This window comes from Fulmarus glacialis, unplaced genomic scaffold, assembly GCF_000690835.1.
Source record: "Fulmarus glacialis isolate BGI_N327 unplaced genomic scaffold, ASM69083v1 scaffold2551, whole genome shotgun sequence".
Lineage (NCBI taxonomy): Eukaryota > Metazoa > Chordata > Aves > Procellariiformes > Procellariidae > Fulmarus > Fulmarus glacialis.
Window position 1 is genome coordinate 101,668 of NW_009194497.1, and position 25,992 is coordinate 127,659.

The 25,992-nt window shown below is 42.7% G+C and overlaps 1 protein-coding gene across 1 annotated transcript in view; it reads left to right on the top strand.

Moving 5' to 3' along the window:
- FRAS1 (Fraser extracellular matrix complex subunit 1) overlaps positions 1 to 25,992 on the top strand; it is a gene marked incomplete at its 5' end in the record, with an annotated part of 117,283 nt that overhangs the window by 49,546 nt on the left and 41,745 nt on the right. The window contains 12 exon segments of the mRNA XM_009587766.1: positions 340 to 492; positions 3,545 to 3,691; positions 7,292 to 7,438; positions 9,141 to 9,281; positions 9,510 to 9,650; positions 10,313 to 10,456; positions 11,072 to 11,342; positions 12,557 to 12,641; positions 15,540 to 15,866; positions 18,661 to 18,814; positions 22,626 to 22,804; positions 25,626 to 25,742. Coding sequence (XP_009586061.1) covers positions 340 to 492; positions 3,545 to 3,691; positions 7,292 to 7,438; positions 9,141 to 9,281; positions 9,510 to 9,650; positions 10,313 to 10,456; positions 11,072 to 11,342; positions 12,557 to 12,641; positions 15,540 to 15,866; positions 18,661 to 18,814; positions 22,626 to 22,804; positions 25,626 to 25,742 — 2,006 coding nt within the window.

Sequence of the window (25,992 nt, forward strand, 5' to 3'; positions counted from 1 at the left end):
CTTAAGGGTGGGAAAGACGATGCTTGAATGGGGCAGGAGAGATGCAGAGAACGTGGTTGCTGAGCAAAAGCAAAAATGTCGTGATGCTCAGGAAGAGCACAAGATGGGGACAAGGGCAAAAAGAAAGGAATGCAGTAATTTCTGGTCATCCCTCTTGCAGACATCTGGAAGTGCAGTGTTTAGCACCTGATCCCAGCCCTTGTGCACCAGATAGCAGAAAGGGGCTCTGAAAGTTACATCCCTAATGTCTTCCTTGAGTTCTCAGCAGTGTGTTTCCCCTGAGCAGTTCTGTTTTGTCCATCTGTGATCACGGTATCTGTTTTTTCCTGCTTCCTTTAGACTGCCACCCTTTCTGCCGGCAGTGTGTGGCCAACCTGCGGGACACCGGCAGCATCTGTCTGAAGTGCCAGAACGCCCGTCACTTGCTCCTGGGGGATCACTGCATTCCTGACTGTCCCGTGGGATACTACGCGGAGAATGGTGCCTGCAAAAGTGAGTAGTCCCTACAGATGCCTCAAGTAGCTGCAAGGGACCACCTGGATCCTTGCAAGATGTTCCATGAAATGGTTCCTATTTAGTAGAGAAGCTTTTTCCACCTGGCAGGACACTGCAGTGGGAGCTGGGGGTGTCCTGGCTAATAACTCTGCCAGCTGGCTGCGAGCACTCTCTCCTTGCTGCCCGTAACCTGTGTCTGCTTTCAGACTGTGAGTTCTTTGAGGCAGGCAGTGTTGTGCTGTCCTGAGCACATGCTGAGGCTACTGGGATCTAGCCTGCTGTTCAAATACAATTAGTAAGTGTAATGAGTACCAGACAGCATGGTACTCCTCATGCTTGTGAGGAGGAGGTGAAGGTGAGTTTTTCTCTTTTCTCTCTGGTAAATCCCATCTCTCAAAGATGGCGGCACAGAGAATAGGATGGCAGTATGCTGTGTTCTGTGTAGGGTAGCTATCCTGAGATCACTCCTAGGAAGAGGTGGGCTTCTTAAGCACAATAAAGGATAACTTCAAACAGAGACTTTTCATGTGGTATGCTTGTGAGGAGGAGGTGAAGGTGAGTTTTTCTCTTTTCTCTCTGGTAAATCCCATCTCTCAAAGATGGCGGCACAGAGAATAGGATGGCAGTATGCTGTGTTCTGTGTAGGGTAGCTATCCTGAGATCACTCCTAGGAAGAGGTGGGCTTCTTAAGCACAATAAAGGATAACTTCAAACAGAGACTTTTCATGTGCCCATCACCAAGTCTCCAATTTGTGTTGTACCAGCCCAGTTCTGGGATGCTGACACTTGAAAATAATTTCTGGATATGTGCTTCGAAGGGCCTTGCAACGTCTGCTCATAGAAGGCAGAACTCTTGCTGGTAGGAACTTCTCAGGGCGTTTTGCAACCTGAGATGAAACATCATCCTAGCTAAGGTCTCTCATTGAGACTTGTCTTGCTACAGTAATGGTCCAAAAGGCGATCATTCCTAGCAGCATCTAAAACAAAAAGCCAATTTAATTCAGTCTTTTAGGCTGGCATGATAGATGCAGCACTCCAGCTGCATGGGTGAAGCTGCACTGATAGCACATTTTATTCTCCAGCCTTCTGTGCCTTCACCTATCCCTGGATCTCCTCCAGTTTTTGTTGTTGATATGGTTTCATATTCCGATCATTGTCTGAGCTGCTTTATATTTCTTGGACTCTTAGAAGGAAGTAGGTTGCTTTTCTTGTTATGTGGCTGACAGGAACATGTTAAAGCCCAATGCGTCTTACGCTGAGCAAAGGGTATTGCAGTTTATTTTAAGAGAAAGAAATCAAGACAAGAAATTGTGCACATTAGAATTAAGATATAGATGGTCCCGTTGCAGGAACTGGCATTTCCTAATCCAGTCTAACCACTGATGGTTAATGTTTCAAAGCTGCTCTAAAGGACTCTGGGAGCTGTGTGTTTATTTACCTGTTTTTGACAAATGAAATCTCAGAGACGTATAAAATATATTCTGTGTCATTTAATTGGAAAGAGCCCTGAAAGAGATATTTTGCCTTCCTGGAAATTTAAGCCTGGGGATAACATTTCTTCCCTTTGGTATAAAGGTTTCATTTAAAAGAAGTTTTACATTATTCAGACTGTGTCAAAGCTCATCTTACATTTTGTGCTAGCTTTTAAGATCTCCAGCACAGCGTAATGCAGTTACTTCTCTGATTTCTTTGCTTGCTTTCACACATGATTGATTTGGCCTGATAGGTATAATGATGGCATCAATCTTTAGGTAAAGGCCTATCAAGAAATAAAACAGACTAATAATTTTGTGAGTATGTACCTCCTCTGGAGAAATTAATAGGATACATTGGCCTCATCCACTGTGGTATATTAAATCTCTTCAATCAGACTAAGAAGAACAAGAAGTGGGAGACGAAGGGATGGCAAGGAAACAGGGAAAGAAAACAAGAGGGGTGGCATAAAAATATCTCTTCAAAAATGCAGGGAAAGGAAGAGATAGTAATGTACTTCTTTACTGAAGGCAGTCAGTGGGATTGTTGGCTGTGAAGAGTTGCAGAAGGATCTTGTAAGACTGTCTGGGCAGTAAAGCAAGGGGTGGAAGTTTGGTATAGGCAGGTGTAATGATGCACACGGGGATACCCGGTTCTAACCTGACATACAGAATGATGGCATCCTTGCCGTGATCTTGAAGTGATGATCAATCAGCCTGTGAAAATGGCATCCCAGTGTTCAGCAACGTTGAAAAAGCAAATCAAATGTTGGGCGCTAGTACAAAAGGAAAGAGGAACAGAAGAATGCCTTCTGCCGCTGTCTAAAGGAGCTGCGTGCTGTGAGCAGTTCTGCCCATCTCAAAAGGGAAGGGTGGCAGGACTGAATGTGGGGAATGATGGGCTTCCGTACAGTGAGCAACCGAGTAGACCACAGTGCTTCATCCTGAAAAACAGGAGACCGTAGGAGGGAGGAAATATGACGGAGGAGTGAAACGGAGAGAGGGCGCATAGAGATTGACTGTTCTCTGTCAGTGTTGCTTCTTGGAATAGGTAGGAGCTGCGCAACTGCTGCCGAAGGGATGGATGTAAATCTTCAGGGAGGTGTGGAGCTGTCAAAACAGCACGAGATGGTTCCTAAATAGACAAAGCGCATCAGGCTTAGGAGGATCTGACCTGAAACTAGTTGAGAAAAAGCATGAGAGGAAGGTACTGATACATGCTTGCCCTTTTTTTACTCTTTTCTGATAGACAGGTCTTGGCCAGATCCTGTAGGTTTGTTCTTAAGGAGAAGGGAAGGTTGAAGAGAAAGGTAAAAAGAAGGAGAAAGGGGAGGAGGGGAGAGAGCTAGTGTGCATGGCACACAGAGCACAAATAAAGCCATTTAATCCGTCTGTCACAAGGTGTGTTGGCTGTGTTTCTGCTCGAGCGCTGTGCACCAGCTTAGCCTTAGTAGGAACTTTTGGTACTCGGTATCACCACGCTCAGTCTCTGAGAGTGCTTCTGCTGAAGCTTGTGAAACTTGCTCAAAGATCTACTTTTCCTTGAACAGAAACACTTGTTCTTGCTCTCCCTGCAGGGTGTCACCCCTCATGTAAAACCTGCACCGGCGGGGGCCCTTTTTCCTGCTCTTCCTGCAACACCAGCCTGGTTCTCTCCCACACCAGCATGTGTGTGCCCGTCTGTTCCCCGGGATACTACAGGGATGACAGGCAGACCTGCAGACGTGAGTGTCTCTCCAAGCCATCTCTCCTTTCCACAATGTATTCACTGACATGTCTTTTCTTGTTCCTTCCTGTTCCTCTTGCCAGGAAAAGAAAGATTTCAAGTGCCTAAAAATACGATGTGAGTTGACAGAGGTGATTAGCTGCCTTAGAAACAGAGCCTACAGCATGGTTTAAATTTTAACACAGTTGCAGTTTTGTTATCGACTTCAAAGGCAGGAGACTTTAGGTAAAAGTCTGCAGGAGAACTTGTGTAGGCTTCCTTGTTAAGTTGTCTAGGTGGTACACAGAGAAGTGATGAAAAGTACTGGTGGATTCTGGCCTTTGTGAAAACTTGACAAGTTTAGACCAATTCTTACTAAGGCAAACCCCCTCCCCACTGTACTACCTGCCAGTACCTGCCACGGAAGACACTAGCATTTATGCTACATTTTTCCACATGTGAAACCTCAGTAGAAACAAGGTACAGCTTTGTAGGCACAGCCCTGACTGACTTGAGCTGTGATATTTTTACCTCCTGATGATCTGGTGCAATTGATCTGGTGTTAAGTCCAGTTAAGTTTTATCCTGCTCCTGTTATCCCTTGTGAATCTCTTAGGGCTTCTCTTTTCCTTTATTATTCTATGTTCAATCTGGCGCTGACATCGGTTGGGTTATTCCTCATATTATTATTGGGCTTGATGTTCCAAAATGCCAAATTATATGGCCCAGAGACATAAAAAATGTGAAAAAACCCTGCTTGAATTGGCCAACTATAGTACACACACCTAAAAATGAGTGAGTGCTTAAGTGGTTTGATTGCTGTGAACCTGCACACTCAGGTTTGTTAAGTTCTGCATTACCCTGATTTAAATTATCCTGATTTATGATAAAATAACTCTGTTGCACCACACTTAGTATAGGTATCAGTGTCATCCTATCTAGACCCAATTTCTTTACTGATGAGGACCTATAGCGGGAAGCTGATACGGTTGTCAGCTTTACCTGCCTTTTGTTGAAATATATGGTTCTCCTGAAACTATTATTTCCATCTTAGCAGCAGAAATGGAGACACCTTGCATAAGTTCAAGGAAATAGGTGGAAGACACTGTACCATTCTTCCATTCTTCATTCCAATAGAAAAAAAGGCTATTCAATAATAATGAAAAAAGAAATGTAATAAAAAAGATGAATAAAAAAAAGGAATCATGAGATTCTCACTGTCCTGGCTAGTTTCCTACAAGCTCTACCAGATATTCACTGTTCTCTCCTGCAGTATGGATTCTCTTACTGCTAACTACACCAGAATACCTCCCTTCCTAATTAAAATGCCCTTTTCTAATGAAAATTTTCCTATTGATAGCTCCTCCCTCAGCACATCATGGTAGAAGTGGAATGTTCCTGAGGACAGTACCCTTCCTAAATTTGGTTCAGTAGCTCAAATGCAAATAGATTTTTTGCAAGCAAATTCAACTACTCTAATCTCATTATTGCAAATGGCTTTTGAAGAAGTGTATGTAATCCTTGTGGCAGGAGGCTCAAGGCAAAGTGTGTTGGTGCATTGGATTTTTGTCATTCCAAGTGTCACTTGTGCCTTTTCAAGTGAAGTACTGCTGATAAGCCATGTAGATATAAACTGCCACTTCGAGGTAATGAAAATTGTTTAAACAGAGGTTGGCTGTTAGGCTGAGAAAATTTGGTCTCTCTTCAATGTTTATTTTAGTCGCATTGCACTTTTGAGGAACTAGGGTTTGGAATGAAGTTCAGAGAGACGCTGACTGCATGTATGGACTCTTGGAGATATTTTTAAACTCAATGACAAATTGACCGAGGAACAGTGCAAAGCTTAATAAGTTCTTCATGGGTTTAAAAATGCAGATATGGAGTCATGCTGATAAAACAAGAAGACAGGATTGCTTTCAAATACAGTTTTTGCTTACTGTCCTGGCATGCCTCTGTGGATAACCTGATTGCTATAGATTTAGACCTCATGTGGAATGTTTTACCATACTTTTAGTAGTTGGCTTTTCGTAGCACTTAAAAATAGTAATTTTTCCATGTAGTATTCTTAAGTTAATCAGACTGGCTCCCTACAGCTCCAAAATTTCACACTGTGTGCAAATAAAAAGGTGGAAACATTAAGTGAAATTACATGGGCCTTTGGTCCCACCAGCGTTTGCTAACTGGATTGCAGCAGTCTATTATGGTCTCCTAATCAGACTGGCATCAGAGCACCTAAAAACAACTACTAGATTCTTTAGGTAAACATTTTGTTAAAAATTCATTTGTACCTCAATAAAATGCAGACCTTCTGTGACATTTTTCAGATGAGCTAAAACAAGTAACTATTTTGAAGGGCATTGGGTTGTTACTTCAATGAGAGCGACGTAGGTGTTTTCACATCTACTTCGGTATTTTGAGGTTTTGTTGTTATAAAACTCTGTCTTGAATTAAAAGCATATTGAAGTGGATTTCCACAATTAACATATCACTAAATTAGCATTCCACAGTTAGCATATTAGCACCTGAACTGTAGTTGTGCTAAATCCTATGAGAGGTTTTGTTTGGTTTTTTCCGTTAAAAATGGTCAGCTATGCTTTGTTCTTTAGTTTAAACACTTGGGGCTGTGTTTTCAGAGCTTTTTTCTGATTTATCCTAAGTACAGAATTGAGCTTGGGCAAAGATTCTGACGCTGTATGGATTTAGCGACACTCAGGGGTAGTTGGCTGGGAATTTAGCAGTCCCTTTTGCATACGCCGTCGTTGTACTTGCTAGCAGGGCAGTTGCGGTTGTTTGTATAAAGCAGACCTGTGAACCTCCATGAGTTTTCTGTGTATTATTGTTGTAAAGTTTCATCTCGCCAGAATCAGAGCGAGCTTTTCAGTGCCTAGGCAAAGGGCTAGGAAATATTTTTCGGTCTTTCGTAGCACATTGCTGTTAAATCTTCTGCTGTGAATTAGCTAAGAGCTCTCACATCAGCACTGAGTACGCTTGGCTGTTAGTACAACCTCCTGAGAAGTTTAGACCCTGGACATCAAAGAGGGTGAGCTGAAATGTTCTGAAACTCTGGACTTTGATCCTAGATTCAGTAAATCCCTGAATTATTTTTTCCTGGCATCTTTATTGGCTTCCTACAGCTCCAAAATTTCACACTGTGTGCAGATAAAAAGGTGGAAATATTAAGTGAAATTAAATGGGCCTTTGGTCCCACCAACGTTTGCTAACTGGATTGCAGCAGACTATTATGATCTCCTAATTTGTGCATTACGAGTTAAGTCTGGAATCATATGAAACACAGGTAGGATAAAGAGAATAAGAAAAACAGAGACAGGGAAAGCTCTTATTTGGGGATTTGAATTTTTCAAGGTCAGTGTGTTACCCTGACCTGTCCAGAGGAGAGTAAGAAGCAGTGCGAGGAGACATAACAGTCTATTCCAAATGGAAGGAGGCTTTTTAGGTTTTGGAGGCTGTGAAAAGGAACGTAAGATGCAAAAACTCTGAAGTGTCCACAGGTGTCTCTCAAAGAGGACAAGAGGATACAGGATAATACCATTTTTACTTGTACAGTTTGCTGGTGCATTACAGTAATTACAGTTATTTTCTTTGTCTTTGTCTTTCCACAGCTTGCAACAGCCAGTGCCTGAGCTGTGAATCAGCCACTGGCTGTACGTCTTGCAGAGATCCAGCTAAGGTCCTGTTATTTGGAGAATGCCAGTATGAGAGCTGTGCTCAGCAGTATTATCTGGATTTTTCCAGCAAGACTTGCAGAGGTGAAAAATACATTGCTGGTTTAAAGAAAAAAGAAAAAAAAAAAAGTCCCTTGACTAAGAATCTGTTACATTGCAGCAGGATCTGTGCAGGTCACCCGCTTTAAAAAGTGTGTATGAGTGGGGGAGTTGTTCAGTGACAGACCACTTGTGAGGCTTTTACAGTTTTTTCTCTTTTTCGGCAGTCTGCTGTCACATACTTCAGGCCTTTCAGGGAAACGAGATTATTGCAAATCCTTCTCTTGTAAATGATTTAGTAAGTGAGCCGTCACATTGCAGCAGGATCTGTGCAGGTCACCCGCTTTAAAAAGTGTGTATGAGTGGGGGAGTTGTTCAGTGACAGACCACTTGTGAGGCTTTTACAGTTTTTTCTCTTTTTCGGCAGTCTGCTGTCACATACTTCAGGCCTTTCAGGGAAACGAGATTATTGCAAATCCTTCTCTTGTAAATGATTTAGTAAGTGAGCCAGCAAACTTTTCAAGGGTCAGGTCCAGCAATTCGTTTAGTCATGGGTCAGCTGAATAACGAGTGAGCTTACCAGGCTAAATCTTTTTTAGAGTGCTTATAGGGCCTTGTGTACTTACCTGCTTCTCTCTGTGTTATTAAATACTGCATCACTGGATGACTGCAGAAACAACAGTTTGGAGTGATTTAAAAGACACATGACTTGAAAGATTTCCAGAACTTCCAAAGAGGCTGTTCCATAGTAGAAATAAGTGAGGATAATGTGGCTTTATTGCAGCTAACACCACTAAGACCAGGATATAATACAAATGACTCGTCGTTCAGAGTTCATTTCTAGCCGGCTCTCTCAGTAACTTAGCTTAAGTGAGCAGCATCTGTCCCCTTAACATTGCGGTTCTTCAGAGAGGTGACGTTGTCTGGTGTTGAGGGTGTTGGAATGAGGCAGGACTCTTGTCCTGGCTTTGTCTTGGATGTGTTGCATGGGCTGGAGTAGTTCAGCTCACCTCAATGAGTCCTTGTTTCCCCCCCTCTTGCACTTGCCCATTTGTCTGTCTCATCAGCCAAGCGTGTCTGTCGTTAATTGCTGATATGGACCCTCTAAGTGCCACCAACAAAACAAGCAGTAATGTTGGCAGCCTGAGTAGTCCTTGGGCACGTGCGCATGGTTGGGACTCTGCTGAAGACTGGAGGGGAGATAGTACAAGGGCATGTGAAGGCAGATCTGCTCCCAGCTGGATCCAGTGTGTTTCTGGCCAGTGTACTTTCCAGAGGGGCATTTGGACTGTGAGGGACAACGATTTCATTTTCTTTTGGTCAGAGTCGTTTGAAAGCATGAGATTGATGAAGCAGGGTGGATAATTGCTAATGAGCCACAAACTCAGTGTTGGCAGAAAAGGAACATTGCTACTTATGGGATAAAGTCAAGCTTTGTGGGCAACAAAACTGTGCCAGTTTTAGCAGGTCTGAATGCCGAACAAGAGCCAAGACTGCTCAAATTTGACATAGTTTGAACACGTTAAGTCCAAGAGGGGGAAAAAAAAACACGTATCTTGAGTTGTAATAAGTCACTCGGTACAAATCATGCTTTCTTTTTTTTTTAGTGTCTCTTTAACAGTTTTTGCTATGCTCTTTGCTCCTAGGGCTTATATTCCCATAGCTTGTAGACCCCCCATGGTAAGCACTTGTATAGGGTGAGCACCCCAGAATGGGCTGCCCTGCATTGACTTTTTTTTCCTTCCAGAGTGTGACTGGAGCTGTAATGCTTGCAGAGGTCCCCAGAGGACCGACTGCCTGCAGTGTATGGAGGGCTACATTCTCCACGAAGGAGCTTGTGTGGAACAGTGCCCTGCAGCTTTCTACAAGGAATCAAACACATGCCAGAGTGAGTTCTTCTTGCGTGTTACTTCTGATCACTGCTGGCAACATGTTTCCCTGCTTGTCTCCAATTTGTGCACGTCTTGCATTCAGAAGGCACGTTCTAGGTTCAGATCTCTCGCTGCCCTCCAGCACACCCACGCAATAGAGCTGTGGTTCCTGCAGGGTGTTACAGCATAGTGCAGGAAGCAGTTGAAAGCAATGTTGAGCTGAACTCTTTACGTATGACTTTCAGGGTGTGATCAACACTGCCTTCAGTGTCGCCAGCCAGACGAGTGCAGCCTTTGTGAAGCCCCGTTTTTCCTCTTGGACACTTACTGCGTTCACAAATGTGGGAAGCGATACTATGCAGACCATACACGGCGAAAGTGCGCAGGTAAGCAAAGTGAGGGTGATGCGTTGGAGAGGAACCAGGGTTGTAGTCTATGTTCTGCACACTGCTTTTTCTCTCCAAGGCCTGGGGTGAAGAGGAAGTGCTTGGATGCTGTGTTAAACTTGCTGTTGAGGTGATGCAGTCAACTTGAGAATTAGATTATGGGCTATATCTGCATTTAGACATGCCTAATCCAGGAGGAATGAGATTCAGTGCAGATGGCTGCTGGTGTGCATGTGTACGTGTGTACATACTGTATATAAAAAATGGGTATTAAACCCACATTTTTAGAAAGGTTTCAGTTGTGTTTGTGGGTTAACAAGCTGAGTAGGACTTGAATGTGTATTTGGAGTATTTTTTTCAGATTGGTATAACAGTTACTTAAAAACATGTTTCTTCCATTTGGAAGGTTATCTCAGGTTCTCGGTAGTCAATGGGAAACAGTGGTCAAATGAGGAAGGAACTTCTTAACGACTCTTTTATCTCAGCTCTTTGCCCCTTCTTTTTGATTGTTCTGATTTGATTTGTTCTGTTTTGATTGTCATGTAGATAAGACACAAATAGCAGTGGTGTTTCTGTTCTGACCCCCGGGGACAGCTCTGTGCACCAGTGGCTGCATTGTTTTTGCCATGTCTCAATGGGGTTGTGCTTTCCATCCGATTCAGCTTGTCCTCCTGGATGCTTGGAGTGCGACAGCGACGGCCTGTGCCACCTCTGTGACAGCACCGTGTTTCTGAAGAATAAGATTTGTGTTTCTGCCTGTGGCCAGGGTTTCTATGGCAACACGTGGACCAGAGAGTGTGAGGAAGGTGAGTGTCTCTCGTGATAAAGCAACCGAGCTGGCAGGCTTCCAGCAGATTTTAAGGCCAGAAGTAGTGTTCATTCGGTGGCATTTTTGGAATTCATTTTTGTGCAGTTTTGTGTTTACTATTAAAAGTTGGCAGCTATTTTTCTCCAACTTCCTTGTTTCATAAAATGTGCATGTACGTGGTTTTCTAAGTGAAGTTACCTAGTTAGGTATGGAGGCACGTCTTTCCAATCGCAACATCATTTATCATCAATGTAAAACAAATGAAAAAATATCTTGGGGGAAATCCCTTACTAAATCAACTTACTTATCTTTTCTTCGTTCTAAATGAAGATTTACTAGTCTATCTGCAGGGCAGGCCAGTGTATGTTGGCTTTGAGTTTTGTGATGGGGAACTGAAGATGGGAAGTGACTTGCCCAAGCCTCTCAAAATCATAGTGGGGATTGGGATGGATAGCAGTTCTTCCTGAGATGGTGGTTGTCCACCTAGGTCAGTAATGAACAGGCGTTATAAGGGTCTGGTCTGTTATCCAAAAGATGATAGTGACAGGTAAGATGCTAACACAGCCCATGGCTGTAATTCATTCAGTAATACTTTTCCATTCTTTCTTTTTAGCCAGCAAGCATCCCTCGAGCTTCCGTGTGAACAGTACCCTCACAGTAGGAATTGGCGGGCTAAAGCCCCTGGACCTCTCCTTACTGGGTGTGTGTGATCTGGATGGTGACACTGGACAGCTCTTGTTGCGTATCGACAGCACTCCCTCCAACGGCAGGCTACTGATGGTGGTGAATGGGAAAGAGGTGCAGCTGAGCAAAGGCGACCACTTCAGCTGCGAGGATGTGAAGGAGAAGAGAGTCCGCTTTGTGCACAGCAAAGAGAAATCCAGGTGTCCGTGTTGAAACTTTTTTCAGAGCTCTTGCCTTAAAAAAAATTGACATATTTTGAGAATAGTATTTCCTTGTTGCTTGGAAACATTCTTACAGCGAAGCACACCTGTCGCTGCTGTTAAATAAGTTACCAATGTACTTATACTGTACCATAGTATAAATGATGGTGCAAAACTTCTCTGTTTATGATATAAGAGGTCACTGTGATCCAGCTACCAAACCTGTTGTGCTTTGGGGGTGCAGAAGCCTATCTCATCTTTAGGATACTCTGCTGTGGGTTTAAAACTGGCATGTTAGTCTGGTTCTTACAACAGTTTCTTGATGCTGTCAGGAAGATGCTCAGATGATGTCGCCACTATGCTCTGCGGCATAATCTGCATTCAACCATTACTTCTTTGCCTGCAATATGAGCTCTGTTAGTGTCTTGGGATAATTAGTGGTGATTAGTAGCTGGCAAATGTTCACACTGCAAGCATGTTGCAAGGAAGCAGATTTTTCCTGCTGCCAGGCAATAAGCCAGTCATCCTGCCAAATTTCACATTTGATTTACATCACCATAAAGCCTTGGGACTAGACTGGTATCAGTGGAGTTGTTCTAAATTTCTCCCTGTATGTATGAGGGTGTTCTTTGATCCATTGTTTTCAATAGACTTTCAGGGTGTCTTTCTGATGTCAAGGGTTAGCTCATGTTCACTAGACTTAAGGTATGCGTTTCTGTATCATGCTTTTTGGTTTTTTGTCTGCCTGGTAGTCACAATGAAATGTCAGGATCTTGTCTTCAGAAACATAGCTACTTTATGTTCAAGGTTATTGGGTAGCATTATTGAAAAGTAAATAGGAAGCAAAAATGCTGAAAAGTGAGAGTTTCTGTTCCGAAGCCAGATAAGTGACATTTTTCTTTAGCAGCGAATAGCTGACACTTAGAATCGGTACTTTATCTTGGAGATACCATCCTATGTGGGTAACATTAGTTGAAGGGAAATGAGGGTATATTATTACATAGTTAAAGGTATTTTATTACATGTTGTGACTGTTGTGAATCTTCAGAAAAAAATACTATAAAAACATAATGGAAAAAACTTGAGCTAAAGCTTCTGTCACTAAGCTAGTCATTTTTACTGAATATATAGTATTTTTATCATTATTGAGTCCTGCAAGAGCACGTCATTAAATAATATTATCCTGTATTTTGGCTTGTTGGGGACTTGTTTAGGAAAGGACAGTTTTCCTTGAAGGTCAGCGATCAACAGTCCTTCTCCCATCCTGAGGTGGTCAACATTCAAGCATTTTCAACACAGGTAATGTAACGAAGCTTGGAAACAACCACAAATTTTGTACCATTTGGAGGCCTGGTTTCTTGCAGCGATAACAAAGGAGCTGGGCAGAACTTGAGCTGGAGTTCAGGTCAGGCAAATTAGACTCAACTCTCACTTAGTTGAGAGGCAGCAAAGAGTCATAGGGAAGAACTGGACTTGGGGTAAGTGACTGAAGAAGCTGGCCCATGTAATTTTGCTTGCGCGGAGAATTGTAACTGTGCAATCATAGAGCATTTATCAGAGAGGGCTAAGGAGTCCTTACTGTTTAAATTATTCTTTGGATCTGCGGATGGTCTGGTTCAGTCTCTTACTGCAGGGCAGTTGAACGATGATTGATCCCTAAGGTAGGGATGCTTTGACAGTCAAGAGCATTTACTTAAATTCTCTGTTCTAGGACAGTTGGGAATTAAATCAGCATGAGCTATTTTAAGTGTGGCTCTTAAACTGCTCACCACTTCTAGGCAAGTTGATGGTACTGTCAAGTGTCCGTGTCTCTCATATTACTGTTATTTAAAGTCTGTGGCACGATATCGTGGAGGGGCCTCGCCCAAGAGATGGTATACAGGCAGTGTGTTTGTGACTACTTTTCTAAGGGTAGGCTCTCTAAAAGGCAAGGTATGAAGAGATGTGCAAGATACACACTAAGGGAGAGGGCACAGCATTACAGAAAGGAGAAGTTGTTCAAGCCCAGCCGCCTAGCTGCATGTGCCAAGCTCAGTTTATCAGCAGGTCGTATCATCACATCCCTCCGGACAGGCTTTGATTCCCACTCAAGCTACAGGTGTTCCTCTGATGCTGCTGCGAGGGCAGTGGATGTGCTGGAGCTGCCCGGCCCAGCTTCCCGCTTGCTGCTGGTTGTGCTGGCAGCGAGTTCACTGTGGACTCACTTGAACAGGGTCCAGGTTTCCAAGGAGGCTTTGCAGCTTGCACCAAGCTTTTTCCGTAGTCCGACTGTCTCGTTGAAAGCTCGATCAGATAGCTTTGCTTGAAGTGAAGTTGTTGTGGCTACTTGGCATATTCTAGCAGTGTAAAGAGACTTTAAAGCGCAAATGAGAGTCTGCTACTCTTAAGGCCCATTTACATCCTCAGAGGGGCATTAAATGGCTTGATAAAACTGTAACTGGAAATCTGGCTATCCTCCTTTCTCTCTTAGTGCTGACTCCTTCCTGCCTACAAGCCTGACTCAGCGTCCGCCCTCACAATGAGTAATTTAAGAAATGAATTTCTTTTAATCATTGCAGTGGTGGATGGGTTTGCGTCTGAAGGTGCTGGCGCTGTTCTGTGCTTCATGCTGAGTGTAGTAGGAGTGTAGCCAGCAGCTCAAAAACACGGTGAGCTGCTGACTTGCATAATTTCTGTGGTCCTCTGACAATCTTGAGACTTTGGTGGTTCTTGAGACTTTGCACTGCTTGGTTTTTTTCTGGTTTGGGGTCCTAGAGAGGTGGTAGTTTCAGGGTTAGGAATTACAATTTTTTTTAATTGCACTTTGTTGCTTTTAATCATTGTATTCCACATGATTCATTCCGTAACTTCTGGAAATTAGAAGTGTTCTAGTTCGTCTTTTCTAAGACAAACTGTGGATTTTGATCCTGTGTATATTGATTCTGGCTGGTGCTGAAATCTTTGCCTAGTCTAATCTCTTGTTTACCTCAGTAGGACATTCACCTAAGTAACAGCTGCAGTCACTGCCCCAGAATACGTAAGTGAGGTTTAATAATAGGAATTTTGCCTGCCGATTCTTAATAACCCTGATAAGTTGTACGCAGGTGAGATGGCAGCAGTTAGCGCTCTGCTGAATGTTCCCAGGGCTTTGACTTTGTCTCTGCGGGATCTCCCACCTCCCAGGGCAAGGTATTACTGATGGCAAATGATGTTTGCTGGGATCAATAGAAACTGCAGATTTAAACTTTCTTGATGACGAAGGATTAGGGAACTAATTTAAATGAGCAGAAATGTTAACTCTAGCTGATCTTCATTCTAGTATGAATAAGGCTGTGTGGAGTCTTTGAAAATAAGTGAATAATGATGCTGACGACACCCAGTTTTGCTGTCTTTGAGATGGACTTTATCAGTTAGAGGACAAGCAAAAGCACATCCTTCAGTGTTACTTGATTGACTCATTTCTACTTAGAAGCCTTAATTCAAGCTTTTGCCTCCCAGTTTGGCTCACTTCTGTTAGTATCCTGTGTAGGTTATTCTCCCTCTTCTGGCATTCTTCCTTGCTTCCTTTTTCTCCCTCTCTGCAACTCACTTTAAACAGATGACCTGGGCACACGGGTTGTGTGGTGTCTTATTCTCAAGCATCAGTGCTCTGAAAGATGTCTAAAAATTATCGAAGATGTAGATTATACACAAGGGAGAATGTGGTGTGTCTCCATCCCCAACCCACCCTGAACTGATTATTCACAGACATAAATCTTCAGCATCTGAGGTGCCTGCATTCCAGTTGGGCCTGCAGACATGCATGTAACATGTAGACCTTCCAAAATAGTTGGGGTCCGCATTTCCATTTGAATTTCCATGGGTAGTAATAAGGCAAAGCTGTGTCCCTTGTCTCTTATCCGTGCAGACAGCAAAGAGAATACAGGCTCTAGCTGATAACTAAATTGCTTTCTATATAAATGTCCTAAGTTTTTTTTTCCTTTCCTAAGCTTGCTATGGCATGAGAATCTTCTTTTAACGTAACTAAATCAGTCTAAATTGCTAGATATTCTTAGATCTGCCCGCTGGGAGGGAAAGTGTGGAGAGTGATTCTCTGCTGCTTAGAAGTAGGAGGTTTCCAGGGATGAAGTGAGCTAATTTCCTTAACCCCACACTTTTCATTCCAGATTTTGATCATGATCAAATTGCAAACACCTAAGAGCTGCTTTTGTGTTTCAGGCCCCATACGTGTTCAGAAATGAAGCCCTCCTTGTCCGCAGAGGAAAAATGGGAACTATAACAGAACTGTTGCTTGGTGTGAGAGACAGTGACAATCCTCAGGACGTTGTGCTGATGGTTTTAGAGCCTCCACGTCATGGGCAGCTGATCAAACCTCCTGGAGACTCGGCTTCTGCAGTCCACATATTCCACCTGGATGACCTTGCCGGCGGACTGCTGCGTTATGCTCACGATGGCTCTGACACCCGGGATGATGCTGTCCTTCTGCAAGTGAACGATGGGTACCACTTCCAGAACATCCTGTTCCACATTAAGATTGCTCCCAAGGTATGTGCTGTGACATAAACCCTCGCAGGCAAATTACAAGTCTGGAGAAGTATCACTATGTTCCTGAGGTGTCACTGATCCTGCGTTACTGACAGGCTGTGGTCAGAGACAGGAGAAAGTAGTGGATTGATTGAGTTTTGGAGGTCACCTGCATTTTTGGTTTGCAACAGGAATGGTTTAGCTCAAATTGTGCAGCTTTGGCAATTCAAAGTCCACAGTTACTTGATAAAAAGATTTTTCTGGAGTTGCAGGTGAGAGTTTTGCACTGGTAAGGGCAATGGATTAGAGAATGAGTGGATGGTGGGGAGAGAGGGCTGATGAGATAGGCAAACCAGTCACTGGGCTGATGGGAGTGTGATGGGAGACACAAAAGGACCACAGATGAACTAAACAACTTGGCTGGTAAGGTGTATCACTGGTACTTCGGTCTCCCAAGGTCAGGATCCCTGCCCTTCACTCGGCATTGCTCCACTGAAATCTTTCACTTGATGCATCTTTCTATTTGATAACTGCCATAAGGACAGGGCACAGATACCTAAATTCAGAAATTATTAAGTAGTATTTTAATTTTTGTTTCTTGCTTTTATTGCAGTTCATAATTAAGTAACAGTTGTTTGTCTCTTCTGTATTTGGACATGAAGTGGCACTTTATATTAAATTTTATAGAGATTACAACAGTAAAATTAGAAACAGTTGTGCTTTTGCATTTGCTTATGAAACAAACCCCAGACAAACAAGGCATGAAATACGTACGGCATGTGTGGTGAAGCCTTGAAAAAAATAAAGTTGCTGAAGTGCTTGCAAGCATTTCAGTTCTGGCATTGTGGTATTGTAATAAACCAGAAAGAAAAAAAGCCGAAAACTTCCTTATCCCTTAGTTAATATCAGAGAGTAATGAAAAACAGAGCTGTCAGAGAAGTAGTACACTGTTTGCAGTCTTTTTATGTATGAATCTGAGAATTACACAATCTTTGAGTGCTTCCTCTCCGTGAAATGGAGTTAGGAAGAGACGATATTAGCCCTCTTTTGTCCTCTTCTCTGCTGTATTAGATGCCTTTCACAGCAAGTTGGGCATGAAAATTCTAAGTAAGGTTTACACGCGCTACGTGCGTCTGTGTAGTTAGCACAAGGAGGGACTGATCCCATTTGGACCCTGCGGGAGCTCCTAAAGCTGCAGTAGTAATTAATGATAATTAGTGACATGATTCACACATCAGTCTGGCAATGAAAAAGGGGTTGCTTTCAAAGCTGGTGCTGAGTTATCAGACTCCGGGAATAAGAGCAGCCCTGCCTGTGGTTTCTTTACCCAGATCACTTACGTGGCCGTAAGAAGCCTCTATAAGATCCGAAGGACTATAAAAATGCTTGGACATCACTCTGTGTTGTTTGTAACACTTTTTATATTTTTTTGCTATTGATTAAGCAGGTTCTTGTAAATGCCAATGAGGGTGAATTGCTGAGTATAGTTTCTTTTATTAGCCGATTTTGCGCTCCCTTGTCTCTCATTATCTTTCCAAGCGTCTCTGTGCAGCACTTGGCTACAGAGAAGAATGAAGGTGGTGAGAGCAGAGCGGCTCTTAGTACGAGGGTAGAGCTGGCAGATACCCAGCTCCTGCCTCATCCTAATTATCGTCTTTGTGGAGTAGCCTTGGGAGCTGAAACGCATGCAGGGTTTGTTTCTGAAAAGGTGCTGTTGAGACACACACGCAAAGACACTTGGGTTTTTTGCCTTGGTTTACACTCACAGATTGCTGAAGAGCCTGGTAGGACCCTGGCTGGAGGTGTGGGTGTTCAAAGTGTGGTTTTTTAACCACGTTACTTATCTGAGTACACGGAGCTTGTTATGATGTGCTCCTGGATGGTTTTGTATAGTAAGTCCTGGTGTGAAAGGACAGTTTTAGAATTCCTATTCCATGGGCTCAGATAGTATAATTCTCAGACATTAATCCATAGGAGCACTGCGGCAAAAGTGTGAAAACATAAATGAAGGACAACATAACCTTCCAAAGATTATGAATTAGAGGGTTTTGTTTCTTCACAAAAGGTGTGCCTTGTTTTCTGCAAGGTGCTTTTTTAGTCCCTTTGGTTGCTAACAGCCTGCTTTTCCGTATTTGCCCCTGTCCAAACACTTCATTTGACCTACTGTAGTCTGAACAGCTGGCATCTATTTTGAGAGCTCTTAATAATGATTTGCACTGCTGTATATTTTTGTTGATGTTCTCTATAACGATTACAGCTTCTGTGAAGTTAATTTGAGACCTGCTGGTGCTTCATTTTTGGCAAAGCACCACCAGCGGTGCTCCAATGGGGAGTAAGGAGCCCGTGCCCTAGAAAATATGATCACAGGCTATGTACTGTAAGTCAGAGGAGGTGAGACCTACCCACATGTGATCTGCCCATTGCTGACGGGATATGGAAGGCTTTCTTTTCTGAGAGGCTAGGGGGAATGCAGGAAAAAGGCAAAAGATGTTTCTTTTAGGGTTGTGTTGGACCTCTAGAGGAGATCCAGCTAAGGGAGGTCTGACAAAATTATGGAGGGAGACTGTGGTCAAGAAGGTTTAGGGTCAGCGACAGGAAATTAGAAACATTGGAGGGTAAGGTCAGTTCTACAAGGTGAGAATTGTATCCGAGGGATATAGTGAAGGATCCACAACCATTTATTGAAGCAGACAACCAGGGTTGAATGCATAAGAAATTCCAAAATACTCTGCTTGATCCTTTTCACTTGAAAATCCATCAGAGCAGCATTGCTGACATTCAGTTAAGCCTTTTTCTGCTGTCCCCCTGCATGCAGAATAACAGAAGCCCTCAGCTGGTGACAAATACCCTGGTCTGGGTGCCCCAGGGAGGCATGCTACAGATCACCAAGACAATTCTGCACGCCGAGCTACCCGGTGCCCGTGACTCTGAGATAACCTACACCGTCATCAAAGACCAGCTAAGACATGGTAAATATCTTTGGAGTTTTGTCATCAAAAAACAGCTGTAGGGCGTTGCTTTTCACCCCACATGCCCCAAGGTGTCCATCTGCTAAATAAAAATGCAAGGTTCTGGTTACTTCTGGGGAAAAGGGTGTTCTTCACAGACCTATGGGAATGGGATTCTTCCAAGGCATTTTGCCCACAACAAATAGCATTTGAGGGAGTATTTCCTTATAATACTATGCTGAATAAGTGCTGCTAACCTCATCTTTTTCCAATTCAAATGGGCATACAAAGTAATGAAGCACTCTTGTCCTGCCTAGTAATCTGAAATTCTGCAATTGTGTTTCTCTAGACTTAGTTAAATTCTGGTGGATTTACAGCCTTATGAGAGCAGAATCTTACTCACTGCCAAAAGATAATGTTCTATAATGAATGTCTGGTTTAAGAGCAGCATAGAGTAATATCTACCTCTAGAAACTGCTGAGCAAAAGTTTGCCACGAAGAATTGGAGAACTCCCTAAATTCCATGAGATTTGATTTAATTTCTACTAATGGAAGGGGTTATTGACTTAAACAGAAATTGGTGACATTTGCATCCGTATATAATTCTTGTCTCCAAATTCCTTTTGAGAGGCTCTGATCTCATCTCTCAGATTTCACAAGCAACCCCATGCGTAGGACTGCAGCTTATAGAATATCTTCTGGACCCAGGCCAAGGAGGAGTGTGGAAGGTACTGGGATTTGTGGCTGAGATACAAACTGAGAGAAACTAGATGGAAAGGAGAAAACATCATATGTGGAGGGAAAGGAAATATGGACAGAAAAGAAAAATGTTATTTTCCTGCTCAGCATCACCATTTTTTTCACTAGAACTATGTCTTTAAATAATATATTTTGCACTTCTCTGAAATTATATCATTGTTTTTTGCTGAGCCGGGTAAAATTAGAGGATCCCTTCAGCGACATCAGTGCTCATTTTTTGCCTTTTGCTGTAAGGATAGGCTGGTTTCCATAACAGCTGCCGGTACTTGATGGAAACATAGATTATGTTATTTTTGCAATTTAGAAGAGAAGTAATTAATTTGTATTCCCCCTTTAGTTTTCTGCAAATGAAGGACTGTCTTCTCATTTTTAATAAGCATTTACATGAAAACAAGAATTTGTCCCTGAGGAGCTTGTCTCCTGCTGCCTAACCCTAACCAAAATTTATAATCCTGTATTTGTATCACCATAATTATCCCTACTGTAATTAATTGCAGTAACACAAATGGGTTTGTAGCGGCAGGTGAGGAATAAGCAGTAGAAATCAATGAACTTCAAAATTTTATCTAAAATACTATTTCACAGAAAGGGAAGAAAAAAATAAGACAGAGAAATGTTGAAAATATGTCCGTAATCAAGGAGGGCTTATCTGCCTATCGTAGTATTTGAGTAATGGAGAAGTTATTCATCCCTGTAGAAAATACGGCATTTGATTTTTAGACAGGTAAGAAAAGCACTTCAGAATTACCGACTGCATTTATGTAGCACAAGTGCACGGACTAAGAAGCCTTCTTGCCCTTTATTTCAAGACTCTGAAACCAAAGAAAAGGGGTATAATTAGGGAAGGAGGATCTCTGTCCAGATCCCCTCCTTCTGCAGGGCTTGATTTGGTTCTGTGCAATTGGGCACCGGAGAGCGGTTGATCTTTCTGAGGATCTCTTTATGCTGGACCTCCTGTTTTGTCCCTAGAAATAGAACCAACGTCTTCCCTGGCTCTCCTCCCAGCACACAGGATGCCTCAATACAGCTCTGTTACGTGGAAAAAATATATAACTTCTATATGAGTAGGTATTGTTATACCCTAAGCTGCTCCATGTGACGTACGTTCTTAGAGGAGGAAATTTCTAAAGCCAATGAAAAGTGATGCAAGTGTCCACTCTTCTTAAAATGAATGAGACCGCAGTGCCTGAATCCTCTAGACAGCTCTGGAAATTGCAGCTCTATAGTCTCCACATATTTCAATAACTTGCTTGAGTGTGCTCAAGTTACACGTTCATTGTGTGTAACCTATCAACAGGTGCTTTTCTATTTAAAAAAAAAAAAATGTTTCAAATGAAACTATATAAGTAAACATCACAGAGTTGTTCCTTCTGATCACGTTAAATATTAATTTATAAGAAGACACATAGACATGCATCTTGCTTAAAGCAGCTGTGTGTTCTAAATGTTTCTTCTCTTACTTTGGGAGGGATAAACAACTTGCAGGCCCTAACTCCTTTGGGTATGTGATTAGCATCTTTAGAAATCACACGAAAGATTAAGGTGGTGAGCTCCCATGAGCAAAAGCATAAGACTGGGAATGTAATTAGGGCACTGATAAAGGAACATTAGCATAGAGTTTGATGATAAAATGTAAGTGTGGTATTCCAGCTTGCTGAATTATTTTTTTATTACTCCAACTGTTTGAGAGTAGTTTTGGGAAATGAACTGGGAGAGCTTATGATGGGTATTTGGCGTAACAGAATGGTTAATGCTGTAAGGAGAGTTGAAGTGATTTATAATATACGTGGCTTCTGAATTGGTAGCCATGAGGGATACTTTCAAAGACTAGTAGAAAAGCACAATATACAATTAACAAGTTTTTTAAAGAGCAGCTAAATTATATATAGTCAAGAATAGTAAAGATAGGGGAAACGTATAATTTTTTCACAGGTTATATGTTAACTCCAAAACAAGTAAATTACAATGTAAAATAGAAATATATGCTATTTATTTCGATACGATAGCTCTTTGTCAGGTTTTAATTTCATTTATGTGTGTGGTTAGGAAAAATGTTCACATCAATGAAACTGATGACCAAGGTTTTGATACCCTTCTCTTGGTGGGTAGCACTTGGCTCTTTGAGTAATTTTATTAGAATGATGTTTTTGGATTAAAGTCTGTGCAACGTTAGGAGTGACATCAAAATCCAACCCTTGCAGGCGTCTGTGAGGAAAGCTGATAACCAGTGGGATATGCCCCCGTCCTGCTCTTCTCTGTCATAACTGCAATGAAGCCAGTTTCAGTCCAGCTGAGAATCTATTTCTAATACAAAAATCAGAAATCAGCTGGATGTTAGAGATATAAAAGCTACATACTCTTTGGAGTAAGAGCTACAAACCAGGGCATACAGGCTTTCTATACAGCCTATGATACAGAGGTCCTTTACTGTAACTGTTCAAGAGCTCTTTTTCAGTTTCTGAAGATTTCTGTTCAGAGAAGTTGGTTGAGTATACTGTTTGGTATACTAAGTACCCAAAAGAACTAGAAAAGAGCTGACCTTGAAAAAATTAGTATGTTGTATTCTGATACTTAAGTTGTACCCTTGAGGGGAAGGTGGATAGTCTGCTGCAATGCTTTTTAACCCTGATTGTGTCTCACTTCTCTCTTGTCCCTTCACAGGAGCTCCAGAAAGTGAGGCATGTCCTTTGCGTCTGTTTTTCTGCTCAGTTTATCAAACGGGCACATTTCAAAGTTGAAATGGGCTGATCAGTGGGCAGAACGACATTTTGGGAGTTTAAAGTTGCAGATCCTGTTCTTTGCTTGACCGTGTATTTCTTCTGTGTACTTGCACGAATTACTTGATCTGTCCTTTGCCAAAACAGGAAATAAAATTTCCCTATGTCAGTGGGATGTTGCAAGGTCCATTAGTTTTTAGGAGCTCTACTGTTACTTCTGTTAGTCACGCTAGGTGGAAAAAAACTAAGACTGGGTGGACGTTTGTCTTGGATGCTCATTAGTTGGTGAAAAGGCATCTATTCCTCCTTGTTTTCTCACAAGTTGTGCTCTGGCTGTTCATCTTGGCTTTTCCCAGGTGAAGTGGTGCTTCTGGTCCCGATGCCGGCAGATGGCCCAGCAGACTCGTGGCAGCTTTTGCCTGATGGAAGGGCAGCCTCACCTACAACCTCTTTTACCCAGCAGGACATCAACGAAGGCATTGTGTGGTACAGGCACTCTGGATCTGAAGTAGAGAGTGACTCCTTCCAATTCCAGGTACTCCTCATCATGTTCACGGAGGGGCATCACACAGCAGTTCCGCTGGCATTTTTCTCTCAGATTACTCAGTTCCCTGTATCTTGTGACCCAAAGTTTTAATAGATACACATACATGAATACATGCATGTGCACACAAATATGTGTGTAAATATGTATTTGTATTTACATACACACTTATGTGTATATAGGTGCGCATTGCTTGCCTGTAGATGAATATGCATGTGCTTATGTGTCAGGGTGGATGCAACCCATCATTGTATTTGTGGGAGACTTACTCATGCACAAGAGAACTTCTGCTGCATGTGGATCCCCAGGTTTTAATCTGTGGCAGTGGAGCCAGCCAGCTACCCACAGTGTTGAGCTGCACACAATGGCATTAACCTTCTGGATGTCAAATCACAGGCCATATTGCAAATCTGGAGAAAATTGTCTTTCAAGCAGCATCTAACATTTAAGCTATTAAACTAATAGCTGGCCTGATTTTCTGTAGAACAATTCCATCTCAGGGGGGAAAGGGTTTTGTAGAAAAGCAATGACATTGTCCTAGTGCCTGCTAGCTTGTCGAAGCAGGACAGCTCTCTGAGATCAGGAGTCCCCAGAGTGAATGGGCAAAGAGATCTGCGCTTAAAACTTCCACAGGATGAAACTAGCAGGCTTGTAACATCCCATCAGCATGACACAGCGTGTCCAGAGGCTGATTCTTGTTGTGACAGTGATCCCTTCTCCACTGGCCTTTTGCCTGTGGGGTAGGATTGTCCCCCTTGGGGATACCCTACTGATGTGCTTGGGGTTGCTTTTGGGGAAGAAACAGGAACAGGAAATGTTTTTTGCCTGGCAATCCTTAGAAGAGGTAACAGAGAGGATCATTCACAAACTTCTAGTAACCTGCTGCTTCCCTTCCCCCACCCTTCTTTGAGATAAGGCTGGTCCCAGGGAACAAGGGAAAAGTGGGGAGGTGGGTCCAGGTAGCCAGGCGTTTGGCTGTCCTAGAGATCCTCCAGCTGGGTGCCGAATCTGCGTGAGGAGACCCGTACAGTGGTCCTCTGGCCCACACTCTCCTACGGCCTCCCTGCGATCCAGACCTCTGTGAAAGGAGTTCCCTGCAGCTCATATCCTGGCGATTTCGATGCCCCATTTGCAGTTCAGACAGGAGGTTTGACCTCTTGGTACTGCACGGCAAATACATTGCCCGCTCATAAAACCTGTAATATTTACTCCAAGTGCAAAGTGTTCCGAGTGCCTTTTTTTAAATTGTTTGTTTTGCAAGCCTGAAAACCAAGCGACCCTCTTACTTTCTGCAGTCCCTAAGCTAATAATTTAATTTTTGCTATAGAGTACTACTTCTTGCAAACAGGCAAAAAGGTACAAATACTCCCCGGCAGAAGTAGTACTAAAATAAATCCCACCTCCCCACAGATTTAACGGCCATAAAATTCCTCAGACAGGTCTTTGCTGTTTGCTTGGAAGGTTTAACAGCCTCCCATAATGCTAAGCCTACGTGAACACTTACATGCAGTATTTGTTACATCTGGTTTACAAGTCAGAAGCTATTACTCTAGCACCGGCGAGGCAATTAAGGTAATTTCTAAAGTAATTAACATAAGTGATAATGAGGAATTTGTGAGTGTCAATGTTGAGCAAGCTAATCTTTAGCTTAATTGCTACATTCCTTTTATAGAGTATGCATTTTGCATGAGTTAAATGTTTGGGTTTAGTATCTGGGAGCGGTAGCAATAATTGTATGGAGAGCCCTACTGAGAAAGGAAGCCGCGATTGCCTGGGTCACATCAGGAGACCGTAACACATCTGTCTGAGGCTTGAACTGAAGATAGGGGCATCTCAGAAAGGGCTGACACGTTGTTTTCGTCAGTATTTTGGCAATTACCATTCGATGACAGCAACTCAGAACAGGGCCAGCAAATGGCTAAAATAATTTCATTCATTTCAGCAGAGCATGTATTTTTATGCATGTTCTTGAAATTAAGCTTGTGCTGAAGTCAGTTCTTGATCACAAAGTGCTCTATTGAGTTCAAGTGTGGACTTCCCTCCCTGCTGAAAGATAAAGCCATAACTGAGTCTAACAAAGAAGGGGGCTGTATTTCTTTGGGTGCTTGCCTTATCTCAGGATTGCTGTGAACGTTTGCAGGCTTATCTCTAAGGGATGGTTTTGGTCCTTTGAATTTTTACAAATTTAATGTTATTTGCTTTATACGTCATTACTGCAGGTTTGCTATTATGAGTTAAATACCGTTGACTTAACTTCGGTCTTATAGCGGCGTATGGAAAATTTTTATGGGTCTCTGTGAAACACGAGCGCAGCCTGTCTTGGAAGATTTTGGGATCACAGGGAGTCATTGCCAAGGCAGTGTCATTATTAAAAGACTGGTTATTTTCACCTTGTCAGCACAACTGGTGGTCATTGTGAGGGTGGGAGGAAGGTTTAAAAACCCATTATTTTTTCTGTTCCCATGATGAAAAGTTCCACTAAGCTGTACAGACAGTTGGAATAAAATTCAGCAAAACTATGGCAGTGACTGGGGGAAGCAGGAATAATTGTCAAACAGATATCTTTCTAAATGTTAATAAAGAGGTAAACCATTTCTAAATTGTACAGGCAATAATGGAGAGACTGGTTACTATTTAAAGGCCTTAGTTCCTGTCAACTACCATTCGTGTATGCTTTGGGTTGGTCTCTCCTGGAAAGGTGTGTCCTTGCCTTCCCAGACCAGGAGGAGAGGAGAGGGAATGTATGAAACTGGTCCAGAAATGCAGTGGTGTCCTCTGTCAGGTATCCATTCATGTGATCTTTCCTTCCCAGGTGTCCAGCTCTGCCAATCCACAAACCAGCTTGGAAAGCCACGTGTTCAACGTTGCTGTTCTCCCGCAGACACCCAGAACACTTCAGCTTTCCCTCGGCTCCTCTTTGCACATGGCTGTAAGTCTGAACCGACATCGCTGACTGATGGTTTTTGTATTCCCACTCTCCTCGCAGCGGTGCACAGCGACCAGAGCGCCTCGCATAGAGCTGTAACTGCTAGTGTTGATTCCTGTACTTGCTATTGTCCGTGCTGTTGTGCTTGATTCAAAGATTGAACTAAATCTGCGGAATAGATTGTATGGACCAGATAGATAATTGGAGTAGAAATGGAAAAAATAGACAGGTTAGAAGAGTAAAGCTGGGGGGG